At 45.3% G+C, this 9,712-nt stretch overlaps 1 protein-coding gene across 3 annotated transcripts in view; it reads left to right on the forward strand.

Moving 5' to 3' along the window:
- The window catches only part of LOC128893472 (DNA-directed RNA polymerases I, II, and III subunit RPABC3), a 52,539-nt gene that overhangs the window by 2,992 nt on the left and 39,835 nt on the right, over positions 1–9,712 (forward strand). For 2 of the 3 annotated variants that reach the window (XM_054154429.1, XM_054154430.1), the window contains exon 1: positions 3,693–3,816. The exons of the other annotated variant lie outside the window; for it this stretch is intronic. In XM_054154429.1, the coding sequence (XP_054010404.1) occupies positions 3,708–3,816 (109 nt within the window). In that variant the 5' untranslated portion in view covers positions 3,693–3,707. Of the gene's footprint in view, positions 1–3,692; positions 3,817–9,712 lie in introns of those variants that run through there. 3 annotated transcript variants of the gene reach the window in all.

Below are 9,712 nucleotides of genomic sequence, written 5' to 3' on the forward strand. Positions count from 1 at the left end.
AGTCTCCGTTCCAAGGTCGCGGGGAGATGTCATCTCAGGAGGGAGACGCGCGCGCGGTCTTTCCTTCTCTGTCTCCCACTTTCTCTGTTCGCGTTGTCTCGTTTCCTCGATTCGACGTGTCCCTGTCGCGTTTCACCGTTTTACGAATTTAGATTTGTTAAGCTCTATTACTGCAACAGAATTAATTACTTATACCGGGAAATATTCGCGTAAAACGAGGCTGGAAAGTAAGACTCTGTATATTTGCACGTCCCGGAAAACGTTTCTTTGATAGCGCAAAGGTTTTGTATACGGTACAACGGAAGCTTCTACCCTCGACTGCGCGCTTGAGCGGTTGCGTGGTGCAACAGAGATTTCTTCTAGTGTTTCTTGCTCTTCTGTTTCTCTGTCTCCCCTAGTGTTTCCACTGTTGCTTTTGTTCGCTGTGCCTTCTTCGCTGCACATCGAAGGTTACGCCTCAACTTGTCTACATTGAGTTTTCCGTTGCTCTTTTCAATCCTTTCTGTAGACATAAATGGGTTAAACAAAACCGAGAGGCATCCTGCCATCGAAATTGATTTCCTTTCGGAGCTGGCGTTGAGCTGGCTGGTCGGGAGGTCGTCGTGAAATCCCGTTCCCACGGTTTGCGATCCTCGTTAATTAAATAACGTTGATCAATCCGAACCTAAACCTGCTGGTCAATCAGTGCTTTATTTGCGAATCATGTAAATCTGTTTCCACGGTTGTTTGGTCGGACGTTCGATTTTCGTTTCGACGCTTTTTTCGGTCCGAGCGGCTCGAAAAATGTCAACGAAGCGAACGCGACGTGAACGTCACGGTTCGTTTGCACCGTCCAACGAGTAAATTTCGAAAAGTCGTCCGACGTTCTCTCGATTCCGCGAAACAGGATAATCGTATCTCGGGACAGAACTACGTCGAGAAATCACCGCTTTTAGATCAAAATTCTGTTTACAATCGTATATCCGCATCGGGCCAATATTTCGCTCTCGCAATCGTACTGGACAGGGAAACGGACGCATCGAGAGAGGAAATGATATCATTAATTTGTTCCCATTAATCCCATCCTCTTGTTTCTGACGGGCCGTTCCGCGAATATGATATTCCAATAGGACACGTGCCTCTAATTCTGACGTACGGTATCGACTTCGTTTCCATTTTCGTGTATAAAATTAATCGCTCGGGATGGGGCGTTGTCAGCGAATTTCACCGCGAAATGCCTCTGCGAGACGCGCCTCTCGGTTGATTCTGCGAAACGAGCTCTGACATTTCAAAATGCGTAATTTACAGTTCTTTCATTGTTATTATTCCTTAAGCCTATTGCAGAAAAAAAGACACGGTATTCTCTGGATTGATTAACGTCGCCTCAATTTTCTAAAAAAAAAAAAAGAAAAAACCAGCATTTATGCAATCGATGACATTCACATGTAATGTCACCGTGCACTTTAGCTCCCGTAAGAGCCAATAAGGGTTAAGGTTTCCATCCCGATGTATTCGTGTTTGAACTTTCCACGTTGCACAGTTTCGCGTTAAAAATTCCCAAAAATTGATCCTTTCGTTGGACAAGTTCACAGTCCCACTTCTTAGATCTGTTATCGGAAATCTCGAACCCGTTTATTCGGCCATTGTTAGAAAACGTGTTTCAGCCTCCGTACTGCCGTATCATTTATCTAGAGGAGCTCCTCGAAGTCGATACAGCCGCAGTAGTTCCAGAAACTTTAAATCCCGGAGAGCGCATCTGTACATATAGGTCGGCCGTCCAATACGCGATTAAGGCCACGACCTTGGCCGACAACCGCACCGAGAAAGAGTTTGAAATTTTTAACAAGCCGGGTAAATTGCCGACGATAATATTTATGGAACGCTTTCAGACGGTGGTTATAGATGTTTGCGATCGTTTCATCTGTCTTCGAATGAACGCCAGTTATCGCGATAGTTTGCGATCGGAGGAACCGTAGTTGCTCGAGAAAACTTTATAATTGAGTCTCTTTCAAAATTGTACAAAAGTCCGAAGGTTCGGGTTGCGCAATCCTCAAAGATCGTTACTCACGGTAGGTCACCTTCCTAATGCCGGGTGCTGAGGTAATTCGAGCAATTTGCTCGGACAACTCAAGCAGATCGCTGGCGAGCCTAATAATTTCCTCTTTCTGTCCAAGAATCGTTGCATACCCGTCGTGACGGTATTTTTAGGAATAGAATTATGTCGAGCGGTTCCGCGAACGACAGTATGGTACGTGGATAACTCGCAGGTGTTCGGCTAAGAAATTCGAACTGCTATCTTATTTATTCGATTGATTTATAGTAGACGTAACGAAGAGCAATTAAATCGGTTAAATATCGGAAGACGTTAATCGATAAAAAAAATATCATTTGTACATTTGGCAGCTGTTTTACCGTTTTCTAACTTGGACTATTCGTACGAACACGAATCAGCGCGTGTTCGCTAGGCCGTGTCAAATTGCAGTTCATAGAATGCTCAGTCTCTGTTAGACGCTCCCATGGTTTCTTTAACGACCTAATCAAAGCAAATGGCGCAAACTCTAATTACTAGGTTAGCGTATACGTTCGTAATGACGTGACTGTGATTCCGGAGTTTAAAATGAAGCCATAAACGAGTGCACGTTGCTTTAAGAACGGAATTACAAACAAAAGAATCTTCCAGAAACGTTCGTTCCTGGGAGCGTTAGAGTGTGTTACGTCAAACGCCGGGTCGCATTATCCATTTAATCTAATAAATGACACCGAGCTAATCAGGCAACGGCGAATAGAACCCGCGACGAATGCAAGGCACGTACTCGAACGCGCGTGATCCTCGTTCTCGAATGTTTTCCTTGTCATCGACTAGACGGTCCCATCTGCTTATTCTCATTCTCCGTGACCCATTTCGATGGGACGAAGGTAAAGCAAGGACGCAAAACTGTTAGACCTATGTTGTAAATATAAATTAATCGGGACGCCGTATGGGAAAACACCTTTCGAACTACGTACTTTTACAACAGACTTTATTTCTCTCTCGTTCCGTATTCTTCCGCAATCTTCTACAATCTTCCGAATTCTTCTCCCGTTGCTCGGCATTTCGTCTGTTTATAAACACCACTCTCTCCCTCTCTCTCATCCGCACTCGTCTCATCCACACTCGTCTCATTCGCTCAACTTCGCATTCATACATTCATAAACAGATTTCTAATTTAAGATTTGAGAATCAGGTCACCTTTGCCTCAACGACAATCATTTTATTGGCACTTCGAGTACCAAAGAAATGAAATCTAAAGAAAAACCTAGAGATTACTACTGAGAGTCACCTCTCGAGTGCAAATGGTTAATAATAACATCAGAACTTATACTGCTGCTTATACCTATACTTATATTCCTGCGAAAGATACCCGTAGGCAGGCAAATCTTTTTTAGAAAATAGCGTTCGTATCGAAACCACCAAGAATTAACGTTTCCCGCCATATTTGAGCCGCCCACGATCGAGAAAACGCGGCATGTACCACTCGACGACTAACGGAAGCGCTGATTGGCCGCAGCGCCGGCTGCTCGACCAATCCCGCGAACCCTTTAGCATGGCGCGATGTGTGCCGGTTGCCGGCTTTCGCGCTCTAACTCGCTAGCAACGCTGCGCAGAACAAGATACAGTGGAGAGGTATCTGCGCACGTATTCGCGGGAAAGAAAGTAAAGCGTAAAATTGCGATCACGACGAAAGACGATGAACGTTTGTGTTCAGAGAAGAAGGAGGGACGTAGACGGAAAGCACGAGACGGGGCTGGGTAATAGGGAAGAAGAGATGCTGACGATATCGTTGCAAAACTTTTTCGGTAAGTCGCTTCGTCTCTCGAGAAATCCGTTCGAAAATTGAGTGCCGTCGATGGCCCAGTTACGGAAGCTAGCGAAGCAAACAAGTTAGAAACGTGATGGTGCGTACAGCTTCTGGCGGATACGTCTTGCTAGGGACTTTAGTGAAAAATAAGCCAGTGCTGATTCTCGGACGAGGGTCTGCTTCGACTGTAACGTATTCGATAACAGCCCAAGAAAGTAAAAATGGTAGTACGGCATCGAAGACCGAACGAGAAAGAGGAATACGAAAGGTGGAAGCGAGAAGGTGGTACGGAGGAACGGCAGGAGCGATAAAGAGGTAGAGAGAGCGCGAGAGGGACACGTCGATGAAAAAGGGGGGCACGGTGGTGCGGTGCCGGCTGCCTTCGGCGAGTCGACAGTTTGGCGTTCGGTGTTGCTAGGCGCGAGGGCCACTGTCAGTGCCAAGGCGGCAGCCGGCAACCTTCTCGCGACCGCGAATCGAGCGAACTTTTTCTTCGTTTCTTGCCTTCGCGTATCCGTTCCGTCATTTCTCTTGGTTCTACCTCGAGGGTTTATCGAGGTATTCCGTCGATAGTTTATTCTCGTCGGCGCTGGTTCTCGTCGCGATGCGTTTTCGAGACTGTTCGAAACGGTGTATCCAGGACCCGATCGTGGCTCGGCTCTTTGGCAGCACTGCGTCGTCGTCGTCGTCGTCGTTGTCGTCGTCGTGTGTCGTGCTGCGTCTGCGTGCGTGTGTGCGTGAAAACCAGTGTCGGGCAAATTTTAATCAAAGTAACGATTTACGATCGCGATTAAAACGAGTAATCGTCGATCGGCCGGGATGGAGGAATTAATCGTGGCTCGCGACCGTCGTTGATTTTTATGGTTAGTTCATGGCGGTTGCTCGATGTGTTTGACAATGGATTCTCGAAGGTCGATTGTGTGAGATTCAGGAAAATTGGTAAAGTCGTAGGATATGTTTTGAATCTATACTAGATGACTCGAGTGTATCGTTGAATTTGGAATCGTTACGAAAACATCGTACAATTCTGTTTGCCATCTCTACGTTACACGAGCAAATTTTTATCTAGATGAAAACGTGTCCAATTCTGCCAAATGGCGGGCTCGCGTTGTTTGGTCACGTACTCGAGAATATTCTGTAGCCATATTTTTTTTTCGAATTCAGACATCGATAGTCGGTGATCGACTAACGTTAATTAGGATTAATTTTGACTGAATTTTTTAGTCGCGTCGTGTAATGGATTAGTTGGTCGATGAATGCCTAGCTCTGGTGAAAATGTCGAGAAAGAACGTGGAGAATATGCAAATCCAGCGGAACGAAACTGCGACGGGACGCCTTTCGAACGATTTTGCGACGGCTACGTACCATAGGGACTGGCCAACGATCAGGTAAATTTCTTTTCCTAATAAATTAAATGGAATTCGACGAAATATTCGATGAAATGCAAAGTGCGACCAACCGTACGGAAACGCGTGTTAACATCTGTCGATCCGCGTAGTTACATCTAGCTATACCTTGATTGTATTATGTATGTCGATAATAAAATCGATAATGAAATGTACCGTTGGAAAATTCTAAAAGCACACAACAGTTTGGCATGTATCGGAATCGCGGCGATGGATAACGAGGTGACCTTCGCGAAAAATTATACGTTGTATCGTGTATGTGGAAATCGTCGAAAATTAGCGATAGCGAATTTTAACAACGACGATACGTAAAAATGCTAATGCGGCACGTTCTATCGCATCTTATCGGACAGTTAAATATTCTTTTTGAACCGTGAAAACGTTTCAAGCACTTTAGACGCAATAATGGCCAACGGCGACATACGCGATAAATCGTTTCGATTTCATCGACCGTAGCTTCTTATCTCGACCGTTCGATGTCGTCGAACACATTTTCAACCTAATGGTTTCCGATATTATACGCTACGTTTGATATTTTCATTTTTCTAACCGCCAAACAGGTATAATTGTATCGAATCTTATCGCAGAAAATTTAATAACAGCACTCGAGCTGTTCCAAGTTCAACTTAATTTTCACGTTTGCCGCAATGTTACGAAATTCTCGACGTTAGAGAAGTTGCGTCCGTCTTTAGTCGAACGTTAGACGTTCTCCTAATTTTCGTCTACCGTCGGCAGTCGACCATGCTCCTCGCGTACCCTCGTCGCGTGTTTACACGCGATCTACGACGCAAAATCGACGTAGAGGGAAACCGATCGAGAGAAAATTGCGTAGTTAACGGGTTGTATCCCCCCGATCTGCCTTCGCAGCAGTCAGGGGTCTCGTAGGTGTCCCCCGTTAACGCGATTAGGGGAATGAGCGTAAATCAACCGATTGGCTTGCGTGCAAGGGTGAACCTGCGCAGACGCTTGCATCGTTTCTCGGCTACGTTTACATGATCGATGCTAGAATCGCTGGTACTCTTCGGAGTGTTCAAAGAAAGGTGGCAGAGGTGCAGAAAGTATTCGTACACCGATCAATTTCCAAAAAAAACTGTGTAAAATTGTAATTTATTGACTTACTTTTGATAAACAATGACATTCTACGTGTTCTAGGAAATCTCTAGAATAGATAGGATACAAAAGAAAATAGCTATTTATTTACGTTGCGAAATTAACAAGAAAAAAAAGGAACAATTAATCGATAGAAATATTGAAGCAATAAGTATTTGCACAACTGTTTAAAAGTACTTACCTGGAAATTTGATGTTTTCTAATTCGCATGGACCGATAAACCAACGTGTTTACGTTGCAAACCCTGCTGTAAATGGTTCGTCATAAGAATCGTACAAGTATCAGGTTGTCCCGAAAGTTTCTTTCGCGAGTTGCGCTCGATTATTCGATATGGTCGTGTTTATATAAACAGACAATCTAATTTCATAGATATATATGAATATATTCGTATCGTAACAGTAACGGAGCAAAATGAATCGTGCACAATTCGGTAATGTAACATAAAACATAAAACATAAAATATTAATATTGTGCATGTTGTTACTTATTAATAGAGCGAAAGAAACTTTTCGGACAACCTAATAGTTAGGAACCAGGAACATCGTAACAGGTAGGGCACCGATCGTGGACCGAGCCCGGTAGTCGAACCATTTTCGACAGACGGACGAATGAAGCGCTTATCGACTCCTGCAATTTCTCTATAATTCTCCGACTGGTTCTAATGAAATTTGTTCGAGCCCTCCGCTGTCTCGTCGGCCGTAATAATTTCTCCTGCGCTTTTATACGAGCACATTCTTCGGTCAAGTGCTCCCGTCGCTTTCATCAGTTTTACCGACACGTTATACTGACAATTAATTCCGCGGAAAGAATGCCCCGAATGCTTCGGCCACTTGATAAAGCGGGACGAGCGAATCAACGGAATGGTTTAAAAGCGATCCGATGCGTTCTCTCGCGGTGGTAAAACCGTGGTCAACAATTTCTGTTTAGTGAGATTCTTGGAACGTCGGCGGCTTGCGATACTTTTCGAATTTCTTTCATTCGTTCGAACGGTTCGTTTGAGTAGTTCGTTTCCGACGTTTACGATAATATATCGAACCGAATCGTTTGAAATTTAATTGTTCGCCTTGATGTTCGCTGGTCGCCATTCTAATCTCGAAAGTCTCCTTTGAGAATCTCAATGTCGACGGGATTGCTTTAGGGAACGGGTCTCTTTTGCCAGTCGACCTTGAGCCCAGCTGACAGAAACCGAGAAAGAAACGAGCCGCAACACCATGGTTCGTACGTAAAGGGGGGAGAGGGAGAGATTGCGTAACGCTTCGAGATACCATGACATTGGAACGTCCATCGTCGGTCACCCAACATCCTCAGGGTTCGTCTTTGTCTCAGTAAATTCATAACGAGGAAGACGAGGAGCGAAAAAGCCGCCCATGTCAACCTGTGATCGGCCTGTTCTCCCTCTCTTTTCTCTCTTTCTCTCTCCCTTTTCTCTCTCTCTCTCTCTCTCTCCTCGTCGATCCCAGTCTCTTTGTATCCTTTACGCCGAACGTCGGCCTGTCCAAATGGCTGAATTTATTTTCGTACACGCCTTTCGACTTCGCCGACAAGAGATTTATGCGAAATCGCGGTTCGTGGCAAACTTTTAAGCGCATTGGGATTATTCATACGGACGTGTGTGCTCGACGAGGAATCAGCCAACGATTCTTCGTTCGTTTTTTTTTTCTCGGTTAAACGAAGGTTCGCCCCTCGAGTAATACGTACCCTCTTTCGCAGTGTTTTTCGTTGGAATTTTCATGCCCATAAGGGCCACCGAGAACGTTTTCATTCCACGGAAAGAGATACGATTCGACGAATACGATTCCGCTGAATGCTGGAGGTCCGCGTTTAGTTTTGTTCGTTGCTCGTGAATTTTTCCGATCTTCGACGACGAGGTCCACGGTCGCGTCGTCCTTCTAGTGGCAATTAAAGGAAAGTCGACGGCGGTCCTCGTAGCGAAAGATTCTTTCGATTCTTCTCGTTTCGTCCTGTGAGCTTTATTAAAAGTTGGAACGAAGGGCTTGGACGTTGCCGGTTTAAAGTTACGGAGATTTTTATTGGAAAAGTCGTAGACGTTTTTCTCCTTTCCTTCTTAACCATAAGTACGTAATTATCAGCGAAGTCATTATCAATCGTTCTTTTAATCAGTGGAAGTTTCGAGCGTTCTTAAGCGCGGGCTGCGAGTCGAATCGACTACTCGGGAGAGACGCGAGTGTACCGATACGTAATTGGTTACATCCCGTGACCTTCGACTCCAGCAAGAGTGATTTCGTTGATCGTCGATTCCTGCTTGACGTGTGTTGCATCAAATCGAAAAGATAAACGTGCTTTGTGCAGCGTTTATCGAGCTGGCTTAATTCAACCTTCGCGTCATTATTTCATGAAATCGAACTTGGTGTTCGATTTCCGTGCCTTCTCCTGATTCGTTCCATATCGTCACAAAGTTTCCTTCGATCGCGGTCGCTCGTCTATTCGCGAGGCCAAAATTGAAATTCATATTTCAGGTAGGTATCTGCCGCGAGCGATTGCCTTGGCTCGCTATAGAATTTCGTTACCTTCGATAAACGTGAAATCCTTTTTGCTTGTGCTGTCAGGGTTCGTAAAAGATCATCGCGAACGTTAAGATTGTATTTTTCGAATCGAACAACGAATCTTTAACGGGACCATTGTTCACACAGAATCTCGGAATGGATCAATTGCGAGCCCTCGAGCCACGAAGGACAGTCAAAATTCCCGCCCGTCGCCCGATTAATTCAAACCCGCGTCCCATTTCTCGCCTGTCGATCTTGATCAAAGGAATCGATCGACTGGCCTAGCGCGGGACGGACCGACAAGAACGAACGAAAAGAAACGACGTTTAACAAGGAAAGGGTGTTCGCCAGCCGTCGGTTTCGATGAATGTTTGCTGAAATTTGCCCTGGTCCGACCTAAAAGCTTCTCCCTTTCGTATATCGTAAAATATATCACGGAATATACATCCTCTTCGTTTCATTAGCTCGGCGACGTTCTCGAAGTAAACGAGGACCGACTTCGGATCTCGAATGCACGCCGTTTAACGTTTAACCTCGACCAAGTTGCGTAACGGTTCTCGGATTTTTCATCTTTCAATCGTAAGAAAGTAATTCGTTGGTCGATGGGTTAAATCGTCGGCGGTGTGCAACCTTTTTAGCGGGACCTTGTAAGAAAACGGAAAAAAACACACGAGGGTAGCCGTGTACACTTGGCCGCGTTGAAATGAAAAGGTTGGAGGAACACAGAAGGTGGCGAAAAAGAGAGAAAGAGAGAGGAAGGCTAACCGTTTGATGAGACGGGGGTCGGGACGGCGGGAGATGCGTCACCGAGAGGTGGTGGTTACCACCCGCGCCCTCCGTAGCTCTTTTGAAGGTCAAGGTTTCTCCACCGCGC

The sequence above is a fragment of the Hylaeus anthracinus genome, unplaced genomic scaffold (genome assembly GCF_026225885.1).
Source record: "Hylaeus anthracinus isolate JK02 unplaced genomic scaffold, UHH_iyHylAnth1.0_haploid 3, whole genome shotgun sequence".
Classification (NCBI taxonomy): domain Eukaryota; kingdom Metazoa; phylum Arthropoda; class Insecta; order Hymenoptera; family Colletidae; genus Hylaeus; species Hylaeus anthracinus.